Source organism: Aythya fuligula, chromosome 1 (assembly GCF_009819795.1).
Source record: "Aythya fuligula isolate bAytFul2 chromosome 1, bAytFul2.pri, whole genome shotgun sequence".
Lineage (NCBI taxonomy): Eukaryota > Metazoa > Chordata > Aves > Anseriformes > Anatidae > Aythya > Aythya fuligula.
This window is the reverse complement of record NC_045559.1, coordinates 164,606,574-164,631,482: the sequence shown is the minus strand read 5'-3', so window position 1 is coordinate 164,631,482 and position 24,909 is coordinate 164,606,574. Positions and strand designations below refer to the sequence as shown.

General features: G+C 35.3%; 1 protein-coding gene across 2 annotated transcripts in view; it reads left to right on the top strand.

Annotated features, from left to right (window-relative positions):
- The window catches only part of PIBF1 (progesterone immunomodulatory binding factor 1), a 120,160-nt gene that overhangs the window by 90,159 nt on the left and 5,092 nt on the right, over window positions 1–24,909 (top strand). Inside the window, exons 16-17 of one of the 2 annotated variants that reach the window (XR_004254537.1) lie at window positions 4,505–4,596; window positions 7,715–7,778. Coding sequence is in view for 1 of the 2 variants with exons in the window: in XM_032207741.1 (XP_032063632.1) it covers window positions 7,715–7,799 (85 nt within the window). In the remaining variant the exon portion in view is untranslated. Of the gene's footprint in view, window positions 1–4,504; window positions 4,597–7,714; window positions 7,800–24,909 lie in introns of those variants that run through there. The other variant, XM_032207741.1, reaches the window with a different exon arrangement.

Sequence of the window (24,909 nt, the reverse complement as noted above, 5' to 3'; positions counted from 1 at the left end):
AAGATCAAGCCCCACCATCAACCTAACACTACTAGGCGGTAGACCCAAGCCTACCATTAAACCGTGTTCCTAAGTACCACAGCCACGTGTCTCTTAAATACCTCCAGGGATGGCAACATCTCCACTTCCTGTGTCATCCTGTTCCAATGTCTAACCACAGTTTCCATGAAGAAAATCTTCCTAATATCCATTCTGAACTTCCACGGTTGCAACTTGAGGCCGTTTCCTCACACATTCATTCAGAGTGTTTGAATGGTTTGGGACAGTGTTTGCTAAACCTTAAGGATGAATGCCTAAAAAGGCTTGTTATACAAATTGAACTATACAAAAATTAATACATTTAGAAATAAACTGAAGTCTTCACTCATAGTCCCTGACAGGGTATGTTTCACCGGGCTTATTTTTAATTCAGTAAGAATAGATTATTTGATTTTATTCCAGAAACAAGTGTTTTATTATGTTCCTAGACTTGATGTATTACAACAAAAACCTCACCTCAAAGATAATTTGTATTTTTCCAGAGGATGAGAACTATATTTTTGCAGAAGATGAGAAATCACAATAATCTGTCCATACGTAAGGTCTTAACTTCTAATTGTGAATAAAATAATCAAAGAATTCATCAGTAGCAAATGAAATTTTCAGTTATAGGTGACTTGAATTTATTTTTATTTTTTTTTAATTTATTTATTTATTTATTTATTTACTATTAATGTAGCAGTAGTTTATTATTTGTGTAGTGCAAAAGTCTCTCAAAAGCTAGGAAAAAATAAACATTTGAACATTTTCAGTCCTACATTTCTTCAGATGAGGTCTTCATAGGCGTTTAACATTAGATTGGTCAGTTCGTTTCTGAAAAATATGTTTCATGCCATTAAAATATATAAGAACTTAAATGCCTTATTAGCATTGATGCTCTTGAGTTTCTATAGCTCATCACAAATAATCTGTATGCCCAGATATTCTTCCTAAATTTAGCCTGCAATTAAGGCACTTAAATTGGGAACTTGGTCGTTTTAGCTTTCCTTAGTAGCCCATGGAGGAAGTAGCATCTCCAAAAAATAATTCAGATTTGTGGTGGAGTGAATTATTTGTCAGAGATGCCTGTTAGTCTCCACTGATTTTTGGCCTCTTAAAGTTCCCTAAGGTTAGGGAGAAAAATGTGTCTGCACCACACAGTGAGCATCCATGGTAAACATATACCAGCAATACCCAACTGTGGCAAGCTGGGGTGTGCTCACCATTGGTCAGTCGTTCTGTAAACGAAACTGTGGTCTGACAAGAAACTGCTTTTATCCTTAATGGTTTTGCAGCAAGAAAATAACACTTTACACATCAGGTGTTTTAGTAAGAAGCTTTTTCCTGTAGTTTCCAATATTCCTTTTAAACTGAAATGTCTGATATTCCCTTATCACAGTTTTACCTCAGTTCTGCCAGTTTCATAGCTCAGTGAAAATCATTGGAAACAGACCAATCTGTATGCCTTTTTGTACGTATTAGTAGTCCTTAAATTCGTTGTTGATAACTACCTGTTTAAAACAAATTTCCTAAATTATTAGCTGAGAGTCCCTTGAGCACTGGAGAAATCATAATCATGTATAAACTTGATAATGTTGGTTGTTTGCTTTTCCATATAATGTTGGTCATTTGCTTTTCTATATCTGTAACTGGCATCAGATGTAGAGGAAGGGATCTCTAACCAGACAACCATTATATTCCAGCAATCCTCTGTCAGGATAACCTTTTGTATCTACTAATGATTCAGTATATCTACTGATTTAGATTAAATTAAAATTGAAATGGAATGAAAATTATATTAAAATTAAAATATCCTTTAGGTAATTTCAGTGGATATTATGTGGAACATTTTGGCTCTCATCTATTGCAGAACTGAATTCAGAATATGATTTAGATAAATGAATAAAATAATCCCTACCAAATGTATTCCAAGTAAAGCTCTGCTATATAAAAAGATTTAACAGTCTTTCTTAGTTTATCAAACAACTTTTTGTTGGTTTGTAAGTTGAATATTTTTGAGAGTACAAGAAGAGTGGAATAGACTCAGACAAATCCTTTTAATATGACTCTTGAGAAGTCCATCCAAGATCCATCCAAGTTTACTTCCAGCACGGTATTCAGAGTTCATTTTACCCAGAGATGCTTATGTGTCCTTATGTATAAGCTTCATAGCTCTAGAGCTAAGGCTAAATGTCTTCCTTACACAGAAGAAACTATTTCAGTATTGTTCAAATAGTATTCAACGTTGCTTGTGTCAATAGCTGGCAAGTTAGAAGAAGAGTAATGGTCAAAATATGAACCAGAGTGAATCAAGGCTTGAAAGTAATATATTCCATCAGATCTGGAGCTACTTTTGTTGCTTGCTGAGAAATATTTCTGTTCTGAATACCTTCCACACAGCTGTGTGGATCTTTAGCCATACCTTTACCAAGAACTGCAAGAGCTATTCTGGTTGGGGTAAATGCTTAGATGAGCAGCTGTCAATACTGTTAGTTATTTCCATGAACGACTTAGGGACCGATCTCCAGGTTGTCATGGTCGTGTGGTGCTACTGCTTAACTTTATGTGTAAAGGTGCATGTTTGCTGCCACTCAAAGATGAGAGAAAAGGTTACCTAGGGGTAATCAAAGCTTTTTTGAATAATACCTGTGATCACTACTGCTGTCCTCCCCACCCACCACAGAATTTTCCTGGACAGGCTGTCCACTGTGCTGGCATTCTGCAGCAGAGAGAACTGAGGTACAATTGGGAGCAGGCTACCTTGTATGCTTGTGTGCTCAGCCGTGTATCTGCAGATATGCTTCAGTAACAAAATCTCTGCTCTTGAGTAACAAGGCATCTACAGGATGAATTTTTGATGGTCCACATATCTCAAGATATTCTATTAAGTAACCTCTCATTTATGTTAGTACAAAAAGTTCTTTCATTAACAAAATTAAATAGTGATGTTTAATAAGAGCAGTTGTATGTATGTGGATGACTGCTTTGTATTATAAAAAAAGCTCTTGAGTATGCAGTTCTTTAACCAGAAATGAAAACACTGCATTTAGCACTCCTTTTGAAAAGAAATGCCTTGTAACGATGTCATGCTGTGGGAAAATAAGACTATGGATTTCATTCTTAGGTGTGTAGTGAAGTAATTGTAGTTTGGGTACATAGTTTGCTGCTAAAACATCTAGGTATATAAATAACTGGCGACATTAAACAGGACTTCATTCATAAAGAGAAGGTATTTATTTTAAATGTACTCCAATTTCTCAATACCAATTGCTAGTTTTAAAAGTAGCTCACTTATCCGAAAGCACTCCTCAAAAGCCTAACTGTGTGGCAAACCTAGAAGCAGTACAAGGATTTTGCTAACTAAGAAGCTATATACTGAAATGTTTCTTACCTAAACATTTGGGGTTTTCTAATTGCCATTCAAATATTATAAAGCTCTGCATACAGTTTTGGTTGAGTTTTTCCCATCACAGAAGGAGCAATGAGCTTTTTATGAGAATAGTACCATTCTGTGTAACATGCATCATCTATCCAAACACTACTGCAACTGGCCTTTTGAACAAAATTTGTGCAACTATATATTTTTTTTTCTACAAATATATGTTTTCTGATCTATATTACAACTTTAAAAAGTACAACTTAAAAAAAGGTTGTGGTTGTTTTCTTAGATTTTTTTTTTTTTTTTTACAATTTAAAAAAGTAATTCTTTTTCGGTTTGGACACTGTTCAGACAGTTCTTACACCACCTGAAGCACTCTGATTGAAATCATTAAACAGCAGTCTCCTAAATGTCTTTAAAAATTTGATCTGTCATTATTTAGCTGCACAGTGAGAGATCTCTTCTGAAGAACTTATTATTTGAAGAATTTTTATACCTCCCTTTTTAACTACACGAGTTAAAAAGAAAACTCAACTTGAGCTTTCAAAACTAGCTGCCTTCTCTGAGCTAATCATCAGTAATTTGTAGAGAAGGGATATACCCACGTTGTAGGTTCAATTTTATGTACAAAGCCTTCTCATATACTGTTTTTAGATTTGATCGTTTTGATGGTAATATTTGGATATGAACATAAAATGTGAAAAAAAAAAAAAACCACCAAGATTGAACTTCAATTTTCAACTTTATCTTGCTCTAACTTGAAAGTAACAGAAAGAGACAATCCTCATTTCATAAAGCATTTAGAATGTATGATTCTCTGAAAAAGAAACCTACTTTTTGTCAAACTGAACAGAAGCAATAATAAAATCCAATAATACATAAAACCATGTTTATTTAGTGTGTCCAACATAAACATATTATCCTAAATATCTAATAATAGAAGCTTCTGTACAGGCCAGTAGCTGGTATACTTGGATCAAAGATTTAAAAGATGCCTCAGTTGCCCAAATTCAAAAGGATTTTAAAAGTCTGAGACTGGGAAATGTTAGTATTCATTCTCCAGGAAAAAAAACTTCACCTAAAAATGTGTTTCTTATGATATCCAAGCTACATTGCCTGTAGATCCTGAGGAAAGCAAAACAAAACAAGCCAGTGGTTGCTATGAGCAATGGGTGTGTAGGAGACAAGTGTATTCCCTGGTAAGTCCTGTGCTCCTTTTCCCTGGATTCATGCCTGAGTAGGTCTTGAAAGCATGGTGGAATGAAATTGCATGTCCTCCTAGACATTTATTTATTTATTTATTTATTTATTTATTTATTTATTTATTTGCTCTGGAAACCTATGCACACAGGAGAAGCATGAGCTGTTTTTTAGTTAATTCTCCAACCGGACTTTTGGGGGATGTTTGGACTTACATGATATATCACAAAGGGCACCTTCCCCACACTCCGAATGGAACAGCCAGTGGCCGGGACTGTGGAACAGAACAAGGTCTACACTTGCCCTTCAGTTTCAGAACAGCTGTTTGTGCTGTTAAATTACTCAAAGGATATTAGATCATCCCAACACAGTCCATTTCCCCCAAGCATTGACATGTTTTTTCACCCGAGACTGACCAAGTCATTGGAAGATTTATTTTGATACAGTGCTGTTTAATACTTACACACATCTCTGCACCATGAAAACTTGAAAATATGGTCAGTTAAAAAAAGGTTAAGATCCTGTGTCTTCAGGTGGAAGTTAAAGCCCTGGAGCTCAGCTACAAGAAGCTGGTTTGTCTAGACTCATAGGTTACGGTTTCAAGATCGTAGTAAGACAGTCAAGACACGCTGTCACCAAATGGGGCAGTCTTATCCTCAGCCTTAGGTTCCCACTGTACATGGTGAATCAATTTGGTTTGGTGATCTACATGTAAAATGACTTTAAAAACCACTCCAGTGTTCATTCAGGTCAGTAAAGCGACCTACTCGCGAGATCACAACTTTCCTAGTACCAACACAAAGAGAGGGAGTACCATTTTGTGGTTAGGGGTAGGGAGGGATGATCTTTCAGCAGCAATTGCCATTTAGGTCAGCTGAAATGAACTGCAAACGAACTGCTCTCAGATTTGTTGCACTGCAAATTAGAACTGGATTAGTTTAAACTGCTTGCTGATGGAAGTGTGAGATGGCTTAAAGTTAGAACCACGTTGACCTTTTACATCCAAGATGCCTGTTCGGAACAGGGAAATGTTCAGTTCTTAATAGGGAAACGTTCATTCTTCTTCCCCAAACTGAACTTTCAGGAAGTTTTACTTAGTCATTATAGGTGTGAATTTATTAATGTTATTTCTGATAACTCTGCTTTCTCCCTCTGTTGTGTATATATGCCTCTTTTGCAGTATTTTTTCAGAAGTGTATGAATTAATTGCTTCTGTCTGCAATGATAAAAAAGCATAAGTATTGCAAAATCACTAAATCTGAAGTCTACACTTGATTTTGTAATTCTACATTCAAAGGGGTTTTATACCTGACAAAACACATTAAGTCCTACTGATTTACAATAGCAGTCTAATTCCTATATTTGACCATAAACAAAGAAAATTAGAACAATGCTGAGGCTGCTCCACATGGATCAGTTGTGTCATGTTCTTTCAGGAGATGCAACTAGTATAACTAGAATGGGTTCTATTCTGTGGATGAAATTAAACCTTGAACATGAATTTCTGGTTAGTCATGAATACTGACGTACATGCTTATTCAGTACTCTATTTAAGACATACAGGAATTTTTTATTGTTGCTTTTCTAATACATTTGTGAGTCATTCTCTAAATGGATTGGTTTCTGCTCTTAGGAAGTACAGAAATCCAAGAAAAACTTTCATATCAGTAAGTTATAACAAGTGAACCCAGGAAAATCATAGTACAGCAATTCCATCATGATTAAAAACATCACAGAAAATAACATTCTTGAAAATACTGTAGTATCTTTGTAGTTTTTCATAAATGTTAATACTTTCCTTTTAAATAACTCAGTAAAGCAAAAAAATAATTTGGCCAAAGTATACACTTTTTCCGAATTCTAGTGAATTCCTAGAAGTAATTGACAGTTATAATTTACAGTACAGAGCTGGTAAGGAACTGCCAGAAAATCTCTGGGACAAAGGATGATGTTGCTCATTTAAAACTAGCAAATGATGCACAGACAATTAAAGAAAAGATTGATTTATCCTGTTGATTATTTCTTGTTTAAATGTTGGGAATACTGAATAATTTGTGTTTGCTATATATGTAATCTCTCACTTCAATTTATAAAATTTTAATACATTTGCTTTTGAACTCGTGACCTGATTCAGTACTGCATATTTGCATTCTATATGCAGAGTTGCATTTTGCATAGTTGTTGATTCATATTACAGTTTATATTGCAAAATCTATTTAGTTAAGTCACGATAATGGTGTATATAACATTGGTTCTAATAAGAAAAATTATGTCTTTTAACAAAACAAAATTATGTGCTGGCATTAGGTATGCATTAGTGTGAGATTTATTGTTGAAATCTGTTGTTTGGGCTAAATATGAAAATACATTTAATTGTATTAGATGAATTGCTGTGTAGAACTGGAATGCGTATGCAGAACAGTGTTCATATTCTATAATTACGAAAACAAAGGACAAAGTTAAACCTGATGTTGCACTATAAAGACATGCCTGTATGTTGAAATAGTCATCACACTGTTCACAAGGCAGACTTGATTCCTTTGATTCTCTTGTAATACAAAATAAAAAATAGCAAAAATACGTTTACAAGTTCTGCAGAAACTACAGAGAAAGGGAGAGCTGCACATTATGCTTTCTTGTATTTATTTTCAAAATTCTAAATACAGTAGTATCAAAAGAGGTCACATTGAGAACACAGTTTGTGCTGTTTGTAGTGGTGCAAACAAAAGGAATTCACTTTTTAATATGTAAGTGCAGATATAGCAAACCTTACTCTACTTCTAAAATGAGCTCATTTTGCAAAGAAGAAACGAACAGTTAATAATAGAAGGTTCTGATAATGTTTTTAAATTACCCTTCAGAAAATTAATTAAATAAATAAGATTCTGAATAGAATTACACTTTGACTAAATAAGATTTTGTATACATCAATGCATTCAGGCCCATTTATAAAAATTCCAGTGCTTAAACATACAAAAGGATCATCTGATACAATTACTCGAGCAGATTTTCATTGTTGACAGTATTTAGCTTTAGAAAATGCATGTTTCAACCAGAATACAAGATTAAAAGAGATTATCTGTTGCTATTACTGAATTTCCTATCCTCTTTTACCAGTCTTTTAAATAAAGAAAAGACGGCTTTGCTGCGTGTCAAGAATCAAATGGCAGCAGATTTGGAGAAACTTCTAACTCATCGTGAGGTAATCTTTCTGTTCTTGTGTTACTACCATGAACTACATTTTCTCTCTCTCCTGAGCTTTAAACCATGGGAAAAAATGGTTGAGTTTAGTTTGATTTTGAGTGTTTTCATTGTTTGTTTTTTCTGCGTAATCTTGAGAAACACAGATGATGTCAAGCATTGTGGAGATTATGAGTTGTATTCTCAGTTGCTAAATTATGTCTGTTGACTTAGTCCCGCTGCCTTTTCTTATGAGTAAATCATATGTGTTACAAAGTGTTTCGAATTTGCAATCATTTAACAACTATGTAGATAAAGGTGATGTAGTTGATACACATGCAATCTGCAATACCTGCGTGGGCCACAGTATGCCCAGGATGTCTCTCTGCTCTCCAGACATCAAGACCAAAAACCTGGGCAAAGCATGTCACAGTTCATTTCCAGTACACACATCTGAGCACCTCTTCAGCTCTAAAATACAATTCAGGGATAGGAAACGGGATGATAGTCACCTAGGCTTCATCCAAAGTCAAAGTACTTCCGTATGTACTCACCTGAGTTTCATCCCAGCCAAGAAGTCAGGGTGCTTCTGGAATATACTCTCACATCTAAAAGTATATGAAGTCTCGCAGTTCAGACATAAATGCGTTATATGGGGATTCCCAAAGGCCTTTTGTAGAGATCTTGCCCTAAACAATCTTAAGAGACTAACCTGTTGAGCCGTATGGGAGAAGATCTTTCTGCAGATTAAATGTCTGAAACAAAGGATAGAAATTAATTACGTTTACCTATATGTTACATAAATATGGATTTTCCCCCATACTCCATGACAGGTGAGTTAACTATTTCCACAGTAATATGAAAGGTTTGCTAAAGCTACAGAATACTGAAGATACAATATCAAAAACTGAGTGAGAGGAGTTGTTAAATGACCTTCCAGAGTTGCTGAATGTTTTGGCAAAGATCTGCAAAGAAAATATAACATTCATGAATCAAAATTATGAATGTGAGGAAGAGCAACACAAGCTATATACACAAGGTGATGGAACATAAATAACATGTTACATGTTCAGAATGATCGTCTTGAAGTCCTTGTATCAATATTTCTCTAAAAATACCCTTTCAATTATCAGAGAAGAAAGATGGGGAGATGCCTTTCAAAGAATTTGCAACTCTCCTAGTGCAATCTTAGAAAAGATACCTTATCACTTATTCTAATACAATTATTTCCACAGAAACCTAACTATTCACACATCCTGAAGTCCTCCCACTCCACCTCCAAAACTCTTCTCCATCTCCTTTCCTTGCTATTGCTCAAAATTCCCTCCTTAGATCGGTACACCAAAACTCATCTCATGAATTCGTCTAAAATATTTTGTCTGTGCTGACCACTTTAGAAAAAAAAAAAACAAACAACTTTTTTGATAGAAAGAAATCAAAATGATTTCACTGACTGCTGAGTTTAAGTGAGCCCCAACGTAAGTGAAAATTGGACTGTCTTTCTCCTGAGTGCAGATCTCAGATGTGAAACAATCACCTTAAATTAAAACAGAAAGAACACAAGTTCTTAACTTGTTTACGTTCTAGGCTAAATCACACTGGGTGGTCATCTGATGCAATATCTTCCCAGAACAGTTTTTACATTTAACCCTCTGAATTGATTGTAGTGCTTGTGAAGTTCCATGAATGGTGATTATAATACTGTAGTTACAGAAGAGAGTAATTGAACATGCTTCCCCAGAGTAATTTGCAGGTGGGTGTTGTTAACCCAGTAGGATCATCAGTAGGTGTATCAGGAGTGATCATTTGATAGCTCTTATTTCTGATGTCTTTATCTACATTGTACATTTAAATTTCAAATTTAAGACCGAGTCTGTTACACACATGCAGCTTGGATTTTTGTTTGGGTTTGCTTTTTTTTTTTTTTTTGCTATGAAACACACTGCTATCTATTAATATAATAGAAAATATTTTAAGCATTTTTAGATAATTTACAAGCCTGCAATTATGTTAATTATATGAAAAATAGTCTGAAGAAACTAGTAAATTAATTGCATAAAGATATAGTGAACTTTCTGATTTCCAATATAATAGGACGTTGGCAGATTGATTTCAAATTTAATTATTTCAAAACTTCCTATTCCTACCACTGCTTTCCTAAGTAGTGCTGTTCCCAGGTAGTCCTGCTCTCAAATACTCATGCCTTTGGTGCCTTGTTCTCCAGAACAGGTACTGTATTGTATTTCACCTTCTTCAAAATCCCTTACTACTTGTTAGGACCATCAAACACTTGAGTCCTGAATCAGGTGCCAAGTATTGATCATCTTCATCAAGTGAAGAGTGCTGTAGGAAGGATACTTCATGGGAACATGCACCTTGTTACTCTAGGTATTGTGTATTATATATAGGTGGTCTCATATCAACCAACATGGATTGCAGATGATTAAAGCGAGTAGAATATGACTAATAAAACAAAAATGTATAAAATGTCTGCCTCAAAGCGATGCAACATTATTTACATCCAAATAATAGCCCCTATGACTACCCACTTAAGCTGTTCCTGATGTGCAGCAGTTTGCTTCTTTGTGTCATTTCACTACTTAAAATTTTCTGATTGTGGCCAACAATGCAAGCAAGGCTGAGTGAGACAGGCTTTATACAAAATAAGAAACCAAATACTTAAGTCTGCAACAGACTTCATCATGAATGTTCCTTGTACCCTGGAAGTTAAGAACTTGAGCAAGTATTTCCAAAGTTATTTCATTTTTGCCAAATTTCTTTTTTATACATGTATCTGCTAAAAAATAGTCCCTATTAATTATATTATTTCACCTAACAGCAACAATATTTATTCACGTTACCCATTCAAAAAAAGAATATAAGTACTGAAAAAAAAGTATTGGAAATTGCATGTTTGGAGAAAGAAAACTAAGAAATGCTAGTACAGGACGGAGCGGGGGGAGAAAGGTGGAGGAGGAGGAGAAGAAAAACAATAAAAATAAGCTAAAGATCTTTTAAGAAAATGTTTGGAGAAGTAATTTTTTTTTTTTTTTTTGCAGGAGGTGAGGAGGTGATTATGTTTACCTTATGTCATTTCTGTTTATTCCTAATGCAGCCTTTTATTTTTCAATTTTAATGCAGGCCTCTTCCAGTAAGCTTACTTTTTCTTGATTTATCTAAAAGGCAAATAAGTCATGCGTTTAAATTTTCATGAAGGATAGGACAGCTTAGTTTACAATGAGTTTGTCTTCAAATAATTTTCTTTGCCATTTTAATAAAAAGTTATATAAGATATGAAGCAACGTCACAGTTTCACAGTAAATATCCCTGCTAATAGAAAAACAAAAGGCTATTCTTGGACTAATAAAGACCAACTTCATTTAGACAGGGTGTTTTTAAATATAAGTAATATGCATTCTTCAGATAACATAAATTATTTGCAGAAATATGGATTACAAAATATGGATTACGGTTTTAAGTGCTACATGCTGTCATGTAATATCACTATCAGTCTTGTTTAATCACTGTGCATACTGAAGTATCATTTCTTGCTAAGAATTACCTTGTGGCCCATGTTTGCAAGTAAGGACAGTAGAATTCTTGAATAGATAAACCCAAGATATTCATACTTAATATAAACTAAGGTTTTAAGTGTGTTAAAAGTACAAGCAAAACAACAAAATAATGTTAATGCTGTCTTACGGTGACATGTTTCAATAAGTAGATAGTTTTGATTTAAGGTTTTCCAGCCTGTGTGGTCTCAGGTTGTAGTAACTCTTTTTAATGAAATGTTAGAAGGTGGGTGGCTGGTTTTGGTGGGGGTTAGTTGTTTTTGTTTTTCATTTTCATCTCATTGTGATATCAGCTGGATTCATAACCCTTGATTTGGAGATACTGATAGCATTTTGTAAGCTTTTTGGATAAAGAATTTACATTTATGCTTAATCTTACTTCACTTTTCACTTAATTTTGGAAGAAAAAACTTTAATATTAAACTCTGAAACTTGGCAGAATCCATACAGGGCTCTTCTGTGAGCTTTTTTATTACAGGAAAAAAATGACACTACATATTATTTCATGTAATAAAATAGTTCATTATTTCAAATTATGTAGACTAAGCTAATTTGATGATTATTATTATATTTTGCTGTGGAAATTAAAATGAAAAGTGGTCATTTGACTATGTGCATTCTTAAAAAGTTAGGTCACCTATGTGGGAGAAAACCAAGATTTTTTATTTTATTAATTTTTAATTATCTCTTGGCCTTCTATTTCCTTTTTTTTTTTTTGTTGATTAATTTCATAAATGAGTGGGGAAGACATTTCAATATAGTTTCTCATGTAAATCATTGAGAACCTGCTGGTACAGTAAACATTTCTATGGATTTCTTCTTTGTATGGATAAATGCAGATTTTATTATGTGAGAACAGGTTCAGTGGCATCACTGAGAGCAGTCTGTAACCAGAATCATGCTGGATGATCACTATGTTTTTAGAGGTTCACAACTAGCACTGGTCTCCACAGTGCTGCTGTCCTTTCTGAGCTATCAGAAGGAATTGGGGTGTGCGGTACTGCGATGCCATTTGTAAGCCCCTCAGTGCATGATATTGAGTACAGTTAGTACAGCCAAATTTTTCAGCTGATTTCTGACTAAGAAACTTTATGTTTTGTCAAGATAACCAATAGGGTTTGTAATTGTTTTTCCAGATCCAACAGAAGAGCATAAAACATTGTTTGAAAGAACAATGGAGTCTCCCATTAATAACCTCCAGTGCTCTTTTTTTTTAGGATATCCAGACTTTTTTTGTATTATTATTTGTAGTCTGTGCTATCTTTTTAATCAGCTGAACTTTCGACCCTCTATCTTTATCTGTGGTAACCAAACCACACACACAAGAAACTTGTGCTCTTGATTCATCCCACTCTATGTTTCGTCTTATACCCAAAAATGCAGCCCCTCATTAAATTTGTATAGTCAGAGGGGCACAAGAAGGAAACATGTTCCTTCAAAGAATAAATCAGAATGAAATTACTCCTTATGCCTGAACTGACCCAATGGTCAGCTGCCTTGCCTCTTTGCTCCTAGTTTCTCCTTCTCTTGCACCAGATCTGGCACTTCTCTAACACTGCACTCGGACCTCTCAGATCACTAAACAGAAACCTAATGTGACCCCAAAACCAAAAGTGAATTGCTATCTGTTAGTTTAGCTTGTTTGAATCACCTTTGAAAAGGGTCCAGCAAGGAAAAGGGCAAATAAAATGGCTGATATGTCAATATCATTTACCTGGGGAAGAGAGGGAGTAGGCATTTTGTGTCCAGAACTGCAGAGCAGAACATACCGAGCTTCTGTGCCATCCTTCGTCTGCATCCAAACCGCATCCTTTCCTGCATGTAACAGTAATCTATAACTTATAGGTGCTAAAGGGCATTTCTCTGTAGTGCTAAAGTTAAGTGGGATGAATCCACTAACTTTGTTCAGCTGAAGCTCTTGATCCATGATTCCCTTTTATCTGTTTTTCTTTTTCTTCAATTCCAACAGTCAGCCTTTGACTAAAAGAAATATTTACCGTGAGCTCTGTGATCTTGGCTCTTCCAGTGCCTTTCATGGTTGATGCATTTGTTAGTATTTTGGAACATCAGAAGTGCAATTTTAGACTTTATCCATTGGCATATAACCCTCAGATAAAAACTTGGAAGGGCAGTCTGTCAGCGCTCAGATATTTGGCAAGAAGCTTTAGCAATCATTTTCTGAGGTTATATTTAAGAGGTTATAAATTCACTATGCTTTGATGTATGGCATTGTACTATTTCTTCAGATATTTAAGATGCAAGCTTATTGTAAAGTAATGCAAGACTGTGCAAACGTATAGAAATTAATTTCTAAAAACTTGAAAATGAACAAAGTGTTGTTTACCTTTTTAATGTGGGATTCATAATCTATTGTTTTTGAAAAAAAAGAGCAACTGTTATGAATGTGTTTTTTTGATGTTTTATAGAAATATTCTAGGAGGCATGAAAAGAAACAAAAGTGAGACAGTGACATAAGAGACAGCAATAGAAAGCTTTTAAATAGGTATTCATCTGAGTGTGAAGAACAGTTTCAATTTGTATGAATATAGGGGAGATAAGTTACACTACTTTTTTAACTGCTAGAATTCACCTGTGTGCAATATACTCTGCCAGTAGTCATTTTTAATCTATAAAAGTATAACTAATAATTTGAATCCATTCTACTAAGAAATAAAAGGGTAAAATTTATAAAGTTAGCCATGCAAATGAAGCTTTTCTATAATATTCATTTATTTCTTTATGCCGACACGCTTAGTTTTCAGGACATGAATATTATACACGGGTTGAAAAGATATGAAAACCTGCTGAGATTTTATCTCCTTTACACATCTGTGCACTTGTAGTACATTAGCAGCTGTGCATACAAGTGACAGAATGTAAACTTGCTGAACTAGTCACCTGCCTTATTGACACATTTATGTGTTACTGTGCCAAAGCTCTTTCAGTTAAGTTAGCAACCAGAAAACGGTTCTGGCTGTCTGCAACGGGACAAAGTAGAAAAAGTGTAGTAGTAGTTTAAATAAACCTATTTGATATCAACCAGTTAAATGCATACAAACACATGGGGCTTGATTGCTGTTTGTTTACTTAAATCAATTTAGCTTATGTCAGTAAATTGTTGTGTCGCTCGAATTGAGGGCTAAATCTACCTAAATACATGTGCCTGAATTAGTATGAGTCATAGACCAGACCAAGTTAAAAGTTATTTAGGTTAGCTGTTGCAAGATCCCATATTTTTAAAAACTAAGTATAAAAAACTCCTATTTAGCTGATCTTTCTGAGAATAGTCTACTCAGGTTAATATTAAAACACTAATTGCCCAAGCAACTATTATGTTGAACTTGTATACTGATTGGCAGGTCAAAAGCTTTCCAAATCGGAAGTACAGCTCGTCATTTATGAATAAACATAATGCTTTTCTCTACTTCCCTGAAACCTTTTCCAGGTTTTCACTGTTTCTAAACAGTATGTGGAAATACTGCTGTTTAGTAACTGAGTATTTCTCTGTCCTTCATCACAGTAACTGAAGACCTCACAAATACTACCCTTGCAATGTAAAGCAGAAAAGTGTCATTAACCTTGTTTTGCAGAAGCAGCAAACACAATGAAAGAAATAGTGGCTTGCCCACAACTCCACAGAGTTTGTGGTGAGGCTTAAGCCAAGAGTTCATGTGTGCTAATGCAGTGTCATAATCACAGACATTCTTCTTTCCTTATATTTTTCAGATGAAGGGCACGAAAAGAAAATCTCCTCGGTGTTTATTTTTCCTTACTACATGTAAATTACCTCTTTTTTTTTTTTTTGAAGTTATATTCTTATATGTGAATTCATTGTCATTTGGAAGTAATTTCACAAACTAATTACATTTTTACTTTGTATTTTTCTGAGAATTTACATTGACATTAATTTTTTAATCCATGTCTCCTGAAAAGGCCACTTTCCAAAGTCCTGTGCGTTTCTTAAAAAACAAATTTAACAGTGTTTTATTATTTGAACTGTAATGTAGACTTATTAAGTTTTCTGAGTCAATATGGAACACTTCAGAACCTCAGTTCTTAGTCTGGGTCTTTGGTCTAGAAGTCACATCTGTACTATGAAAGGCCAGGGGCTTATCCCTCTTCCTAGATTTAAGTAGCACAGCCAAATCAGCTCCATACTGCTTGTGACTGTTGTCGTCTAGACCAGACTAGCTGTGTCCACAGCAGTCTTTTCTAGGCCCATGTGATGGTTATGTTACCCTAACAAAGATGTTCTTTCTCTTGGATTTTTTGTTTTAATTGAAATATTCAGAATAATGTAAAGTTTAAATATAGCTTGAAGGCACACAATATGTTTGAGGATGAAAAGCCTGCTGGGATAGTGTTGGGAGACTTCGCAGAACCAAAGACAACTCAGGTGCAATTTCACCTATCCTTCCTTTCGAGAGCAATGAACTGCTGAACAGGACTGAAATATTCCTAATCACACATAGGTGAGACCTAGATGAAAGCATCCAAAACAACCAGGGAGCAAGGTGATGTTTGTGCACTATGGCTTGATAGGGTTCAGTGCTCCAGCTCCGTGCTGTTCTGTTTCGCAGTCCTGATATATCCAGAGAGATTGGCTCATACTGTCCTTAGCCATTTTTACAGAATTCTGGTTGTCTTTATTTTCAGCTAGTTCTTAAAAATACAGCTTCTTTAAAAGGAAATTTCTTCACTAGCTGGAAAAAAAAAAAAAAAAAAAAAAGAAGAAGAAGAAGAAAATTCATTGCCAGCTAGAGCTCTTATGTGAATGAGATTAAAAGTGTAGCATGTTTTGTCCAAGCAACCAGGATCTGATGGGATGCAAGAAAGAGAGAAACATAAGGCAGCATTGCACAGATAATAGGTAAGAACAGAGGAAAAGGTAAAACAAATGAGAGTTAGATGAAGTTAAGATCAGAAAATAGTTATTTTCTTATCCTCAAAGTGTTGAAAGCAATGTCGGATTTTTGCTTTTTTAATAGATGGTTGCCAAATGCATTTTCCAAAGTGTGTATAAGACTGGAGAGAGTCCATGTGATTGGGCAGGAGAAACAGCTACTAATTAGTCCTATTAGGATATGCATACCTTGTTAATGGCTCTATTAATGGCTCTAAAAGTGTTTTTTAAGAGAACTTCTATAAATAAGCAGGCTAAGGTTCCCAATGATTTATGTAAGTCTTGATGAATATTAGACTTTAAACATGGACTAAACGTGGATTATCAGAAGCATTTGCAATTCTGTGACACTGTTCTGGAATTTTAATGTTTCTAGAGTCTGAGAATCCAGTAGTCTGTGTGCTAGCACCTACACATCTATCTTATCCCAGTATCCTGCACAAAACCCTATTACTTCTCAATAGTGTTATCCCATTATCTGGCCTGCAAAAGTGAAAGGAAGGATGGGTGCTTTTATTCTTTTCCTCTTCTGAGGAGAAGCAAAGTCTTGTGATGTGTCTGCGCTTTACCTTACTTTGATCAATTACTGTTATATTCTCACATTTATCTTTCTTACTTTCGTATTCCCTTACAGTGAGGGGATGTCCCTCACTGCTAGATTTGCTACTCCCACCATTTCTTTCCATCTCCACAGTGACCTTGAGGATTCCAGATGAGTGTTCATCATTTAATTATTAGTCGTACTTTAAAGTACAGCTAGGTCTATCCTTAGCTGTAATTAAGTTATGATGAAGAAGATTGACTAGAAGTAACTTAGGACAGAAGGCTAGTGTATGGGTTTTAGGAACCTGGAGAGTAGCAACAGCTGCCATCTGCAAAAACAGAGGTAGAGAGAAGTTCAGAGGCTCATAAAAGTCTTTGGAGTCACAAGGGGGAGGGCAGTACGTGTTTAATCAGGGATGGAAGCTTACTGGATGAAAGGAGAAAACTGCTTTGTTGGGGGAGAGGGGAAGGAAGGGGTATCTGCAGGGGTTGGAACGATAGGATTGAAAAGAAGTGATTGGTAACAGGTGCCTTCAAACAGTCTCTAGTTCTGTTCCTTTACCCTCTTTTCTGTTTAAAAGATTGTACACGATAATGTCAAAATTATATGTTTCCAAAGTGAATGACTTCCTGCTCATCTATGTGCTGCAACTTGTTTTATATAAAAAAAAAATGCTGATGTACAATGCTTAGCTCTCTTTTTAAATGTTAAGCCACAAAGTAATTATCATTTTTCTTATGCTACGTTTATGTTCCAAGATTCTAGTTTCTATTAATGTTCTGCATGTTTTCTAAGTAGATTACAGGGACATTTCTGCATCACAAGTAAGCCCTGGAGCTATTCTCAGCTTAAAGCTTCGAGAAACAAAGTGACATTTACATTGCTAAATGAGTGTAGAGAAGTTTCTAGCTCATATTTTACAAGGAAAAATATGCTCTTAAGCAGTATTCCTCATTTTTGTTATCTGTTTTGTTGTTGTCAAGCTTTAATAAAGTTTGAATTCCAAACAGTGCTGAATTTAGGGAGAAGAAGGAATTATCATTTGGGTACATTCATTCTCTTCTTGAAGCTGTATTATTCAGAATGTCTTACTAACTTTTACAGACATCCTTCAAAGAATTATCTTTAAGTTTGCAGTGGTATACAGTAAACATCTGTGTATAAAATAGTGATTTCTAGTCAGAAATTCTTTTCTTTTTTTTTCTCAGAATCTGAGAAAACATGATAGTAACACAGGATTTATTAATGTCGATTAAGTAAATCCAATATAAATATGCTTTTACTCTCAATAATAGAAAGTTTCATAGGCAAAATGCAGTTCATGGATTCTGAGATGGAATTGGCATGTGCGTTTTAAATGATATATTTTTGACAGAGACAATATTACTTAGTGATAGCCATTTAAACAAGAAACCACTGGCACTAGGGTTTTCTGAACATTTAACTAACATTTTGTTATATTCAGTTTTATAGCCTTGGCTATGAATATTTCAGCCATATTCTGCTGGTTACACAGCTGTGTAAAATTTTATTTTTGATCACTTTATGGTATCATTTGAATACTGCTAAATGGACATTGAATTTAAATACTTCACAAGAAATACCAAAGATGGGGAGAATCAAGCTATAGTAATATGTTACACTGTTGGGAAATCCAGGAAATGTTTCATGATAATATATGCTAATACGGCTGTTTTGACATACTAGCGTTTTTAGCATGTTTCATTTAAGAAGACCTTACTCTAGAAATGATAGTTTTTATTAAATTTGTATTTGACTAAATGTCACAATAACTCAGATTAAAAAAATACTTGGGAGTTTAGTCTTCGTTATTTAGTCTTCATTATAATTATAAATATATATATATTTTTGTCTTTAATGCACAGTGAAAAAAATTCCAAAATTCAACATGCAAATTCTGAATTATGAGACAATGTATTTCCTGTTTTTCTTAAGAAATTGGAAAGATTTTAGCTGTTAAGAAAAAATTGAAACATGCAGCTGAAATAGAAGTATCTGAAAGATGGAAGCTGTTTCCTGTAATGACTGTGCCATTTTATTGTTGCTACAGTTCTAATGTGTGTTCACCTTATAAAACTGGAAGTAGTTTGTAGATCCATTTAGTCACAGATCTATCCATTCACTTTAAGATTTTATATGCACATGGATGTAGAGAACTCCCGAATTAAGTGTAGTGCAGAGAAGCTATCAACATCCTGCATATGGTCTGGCATCCTTCCATCACCCCGTTATCAGGTTCATTTGTTTGATCAGAACATTTCATACTGTCTTCCAGCTTCCAGCTTTACAATGTGTATCCATGTGCCTAACATGACCATATGTTCCAATCTCACACGAGAATTCTTGCTGACTTCTGATATTTCCAGTACAGCTGCAGCAGAGGATGCAGCTATGTCAAATACACTCCGCCTTACATGAGGGTTTAAACCATGATGTGTGGAGCTTTCTTAATTGCATAGATGGTTGCTAAAATCTTCTTGGAGATCCGGCATGCAAGTGGGTTTTACTCCTGATGGGCACACAACCAGAACATTCCACTGTCGATGCTGAATTTGCACCATTCATGCCGCTGCATCCTACCCATCTGCAATCCTAAACAGTGGAGTGAACTTACCATTTGCTTCATTTTACTCTCTGCTGCATCAAAATACATCTTCTGTAGTGTATTTCTCAACTTTCACACTTTTCATCATTAATAAGGTTAGCATTTTTAATTCTGTGCTAATGGAGTTGGTGACTTTTCCACTCTCTGCCAAAAAAGGAAGATAGCTCTTTCCAGGGTGAGGGCCCTTTTGTGGTGTTTCTCTAGCTGTTTGGCAAAAAAATAAAACCCATGAGGAACGGTTCTAAAGCAGTTCTTTATGGGAATTGTCAGTATTTCTATAGAGAAAACATTCTAGGTACTGCTTTTGCTTGAGTCTCATTCCTGGTCAATGACACATACATATCTCCTTTCTCTGAGTGCACTCCTGAGTTAGAGTAACATACTGAAACTTTGTCTTCACAGCACTTCACAGACTTTGCGCAAGTCACAGCATAGATTAAAAGGTGGAATCGGGTTGTATTTCAGTTCTGTGGTCTGTTCCTCAGAAATATGTCATTGACTTGATGGTCTATGCCAACAGCCTGTAATAGAAGACTGTTTGTTCACCTCCCTTTTAACTGGTGATCTCTGATGATACTAAAGAGTATTACCAGTGCAAAGATGATTTAAGATGTTCTTGTTAAGTCAAGTAAGAAGGCAGAAGAGATGGATCTTGCGCAATTTTAAAAACTTAGATATCTATGTCTGAAAGTCATCTAGGGATTTGTAGTCAGAAAGAAAAACAGGCACTATTAAGGTGTGATTCACCGTATCCTCATTTAAAATCAGCAAAATGAGTTGTTAATTATGAATCTTACCAACAGCTTTAGAGAGGAGTCAGACAAGTTGGTTTGCCTATGTTTAAATGTCATTTCTGAAGTTGTCTGAAGTTCAGTGTGAGGAAGTCCACCAAGTATTTGGTCACATGTTCCAAAGCCAAATTACAACCAGAGGTCTCAGAAAGATCCCTCTCCATCTTAATATCAGCTGGTAAACAATACAACTTTACTTTTAATACACTCTTAATTTCCACAGGAAATCACAGTAGGAATCTGAGAGGGATCCGAGTAAGAAAATTCAGAGTTCATGGGGGACAACATTCTTAGTGTTTCCTCTACCATCACCTTCTATGCCCATCAAGCTTGACCTTACTGAGCACTCTGAGACAGACAACTGTGAATCCAGTTCCTTCTGAGCCACCCTGCCCTACCCATTTCCAGGTTTAGATCACTTTCACTTGAGAAGGAGTTACAGGAAGTATAAAACTGCTTTTTCTCTGAGGCCTCCCAAAAACATTTGGATACTGAACATGAGCTTTTAATTCTTGGAAGACTGAGAAATCAATTCAGAAATGAATTGATTTACAAAACACTACCAAATGGATATAGCATTGTTAAGTGTCATTTTTGGTTTCTTGAGTAAGTATTCTTTAACATACCCATAACCTCTTTTGCTGAATTCTGCCTTTTCCGGTGACTTGTTTGAGGACTACAATAGCTGCCTAAGCTGGAGAGTATGTGCATATGAGGAAAGATTTCATTGACCTAACACAAACATGTTTTTCATCCCAGTACAGCTGTCTTCCCTCACTTGCATGTTCTGTTATAGTTGTTGTTGTTGTTATTTTAAAGATTAAAGTATGGCCAGAGTAGTCACTAGACTGCAGCACAGTCAACTGTTCTTGGACCTAAAGACAATGCTGTAATCTCTCAAGTTTCTCCAGACTGGATACATATTTTTATTTTGCGTTATTATTTAGCCACATGGGGACCATATGGTAGTTAAAGTGAGGAATACAAGCTTTCCCAAGATGCTCCTGAACATACATGCTTTACTCTAACAATATGTAAGACTAACAGATCGAGGGGAGGGGGAGGTGACACATCTACAACCATTGTCTCAGTGCTTGACTCACAAATTCTGAGAGATTTTAAGTTTTGATTAGCATTTTTGAGAAATTAACCCCTCTGGTTTTATCCCTCTTTAAGCTGATTTTCCTTTTTTTGTCAGTGAAATTGGCTTTCTTAAGGTTCATAGTATTTAGTGCCTCTTCTGTGTTTCCATTCTTTTACTGGGAATTTATGCTGCTTTCTTCTCTGGGAACACTTGTCAGTCATCAAAATTCAGTGGTTCTGCCAGAATCTGACGCATTTTCTAGCACAGTAATTTCATGTTCGGCATCCACAATAGACATGCTCTGCTTCAAAATGGAGTTCTAATCCAAGGCAAAGTTTGTAGTCATAAATTCTATTTGTAAAACTAAAAGTAGAATACTTTTTGTCATCATAAAGGTTCAGATAACTGTGCTGTTGTTAAGGGTCACTTTTGCTTTAGAAGATATTTACCTGAGTGCAGTAATTGTGGCTTTATTGTATGAGGAGAGGCAGATGGACCCACTGCCTGCTTCTGTGATGATTTTAATGCTATGAACAAACATTAAGTTTACTATCAGAATAAATCTGTCTTCAGTCCAGAAATACAGGTGTCTCTGCCTACTGAGCATCTTTGACCTTTCAGTTTGGTCTATGTAAATTTTCTTTTCAAGATGATTGTATGGAGAGTATGTGAAGGTGCAAGGCATCCCTACATAACATAAGAAATGATGTTTATGTAATTGATTCCTGTAAGTCAGTTGCATTTTCTTAACACATTTCTTATTTTGCATCTGCTTCCAGAGCATGATATGTAATATATTTCATTTTATTTGCTTATATAAATTGATTTTACAAGTTTTATTTATTATAATTATACACACATATAATGTTAAGGGCCTTTACAAGCTGTTGAGTGCACAGAGGGGGATTCTTTCTTGCTTTGATTATTGTTAGATGACAGAGTAAGAAGAAAAATCCTCAGGCTTCTTGATGATCCACTGAAAAAAATTAAATTACTGTTTTGGTAAATAGCCATTGAGCTTAATGTAGGCTTTTTTTTTATATATATATATATATATATATATATATATATATATATACTTTATCAGTTATTTACTTGATAAAACAGCATTCTATTTTACGTCTCAGTCATATTCAACATCAGGCGATTCCTTTTGTTTTTATTATGATTACTTAAAATAAGATTGTTATATTTAATACTATACTTATTTTGAATTTCTTAGAACTCATTTGGGAAATGTAATTGGCTTTTCTGGTACAAGCATGTTTGAGCATGTATCAAGGACAACAAAAACACTGTTAACAGAGCTCTGTTTATAGAATCCATAACTCCAAATACATTTCTGCTTGATACTGCTGCCTTTTTAATTCTTGTGTTTGGTCATCCCTGTCTTCTAATATTTAATTGAAAGAATCAAATTTTATCCTTCCTAATCCCAAACTGATCTTCCATCTCTGTTCATGTAATTTATATTTCAATTATCCTTATAAACAGGTAAAAACAGGTTTAAATAAAATATAACTTTTACTTGCTTTAAGATCAAACATCATCACAGGAATCTCAAATTCTACTGAAATACGAATATGCAGACAGCATCTAACTCTTTTGCCTTTTTTACTTTACCTTTTGAAAATAATTGGCGCTTTGGTTTGTTTCCTTTAACATGGTTTAAAAGCTTGCTGGTTTTGATACTGTATAAAGTTTTTACAGACTGTTAAGAGAATTTCATCACAACAGCACTGATAGCATTCAGCCTAATAAACTGACAAGGTAGAATTAGGAAAAAATCCCAAAACAGAAAACATTTTAATCAAAGAGCAACATGGAGAATATTTGTGCCTATCCTTTGTCTACACATAAATATGTCATTTATCAATTAAACAAAGAAACAAACACTGGCATATAAAATGCCTTTTGCTAGTTTTAATTAAGGATGTTGGAAATCACAGCACAAAAATAAATAAATAAATAAATGGAAACGGACAAGTCTGTTCTTCTGATAGTATTCACAATGCAGTATATGTTACCTTTCCTCAGCTCCCACTTTGTCACTCCCATTGTTCTCAGTCTGTTCATTCTAATCACTTCTTTTGAATTCCAGCTACTAATTATATATGCAAAGGTCTCCGTGATTCTTTTATAGTTTAAGTAAGCTTCATTAAATGTGGGTAATTAAGTGGAATGTGGGATGTTAGACTGTTCTAGTATGAACCTGTGTGTGTTTAGGAAAGCTTACATGATCAATGGTGTGAGTGCCTGTTCTAAAAATGCAGTTCCTTTCAACACAGGAATTCAATACTTCAAATATGTGTGCGAGGTGAATTAAAATTGCACATTGGCTACTCAGGATGAAGGATGTTTTAGGTGAAGCAGAAGGATGAGAAAAGTAAATGATGAGGAGAGTGAGGTGAGAAATGGATTCAGTTTATGACACCTAACTTTACTTATCTAAATGGAAGTGAGCATTCGTCCCTTTGTTTTACAGCAGCTTAGTCACTAGCAACCTAGTCAATATGTTAGTGTTATTACAACACAATTCAGCTGACATGCCAATAGGTGTCCACTTAGGTGTAATGGAAAATTAAATTCCTACCTCGTGTGTAGATACTTAAGTTTAGACATGTAAATGAAGGTGTTAAAAGCTTGAGCTAAAATTCCATGTGTCACACAGGTCATTACTTTGTTGTTTGTTTGTTTTTTGTATTTGTGCTGGTAGCCAGAGCAGGTTAGCATCCTTAAGGAAAAATTTGTCAGGTTTCTGTGGACAGGCTTTCAAAATATTTAATGATAGAATATGTCACTGATACTTGTGTGCAACAGTCACTGTATATAAGCAGTGCTTTTGTCCCAGTTGCATACTTGAATTTTTCCCTTGCTTCATCTGAACCCACCTTTTCAAGCTAACTGCATTGTTTTCCATTATCTGTACTGCCACATTCCCACAGAATACTCCTTAGGTGGGGACTGGGTGCTGGTGTTCCCAAAGTTAGGGGCAAGTGAGACCAAGGCTGTACTGCCAGCACAGCGAGGAGCTGGGTGAATCCACACACAGGTGTCAGGACACATAGTCCTCCCAAGAATTGCTGTCTGGCTCTCCAAAGCAAAAGTCCTCAGACTTGGAAGCCTCAATACTGTGACACTCCATGGCTTAGATATCATGGCTTTCCTAATCCAGGAGCCAGCACAACAAGGGCTAAATAAATGGAGCAACTTTTTACTGGGGCAGATAATGCTAGGACAAGGGGAAATGGTTTTAAACTAAAAGAGAAGAAAGTCAGATTAGATGTTAGGAAGAAATTCTTTGCTGAGAATGTGAGTTGCCTTTGGTGAGGCACTGGCACAGGCTGCCCAGAGAAGCTGTGGATGCCCCATCCCTGGAAGTGTTCAAGGGCAGGTTGGGTGAGGCCCTGGGCAACCTGATCTGGTGGGTGGTGTCCCTGCCCATGGCAGGGGGTTGGAACTAGATGGTCTTTAAATTTCCTTCGAACCCAAGCTGTTCTATGATTCTGTGACCTCCACAGAGGACTTGGGACATACAGAGCCTTAGCAACGCTGTTTTTTCAGCACACTGAGGAACCAAAGTGAATAATGTAAGTGAACAATTTGCACGGG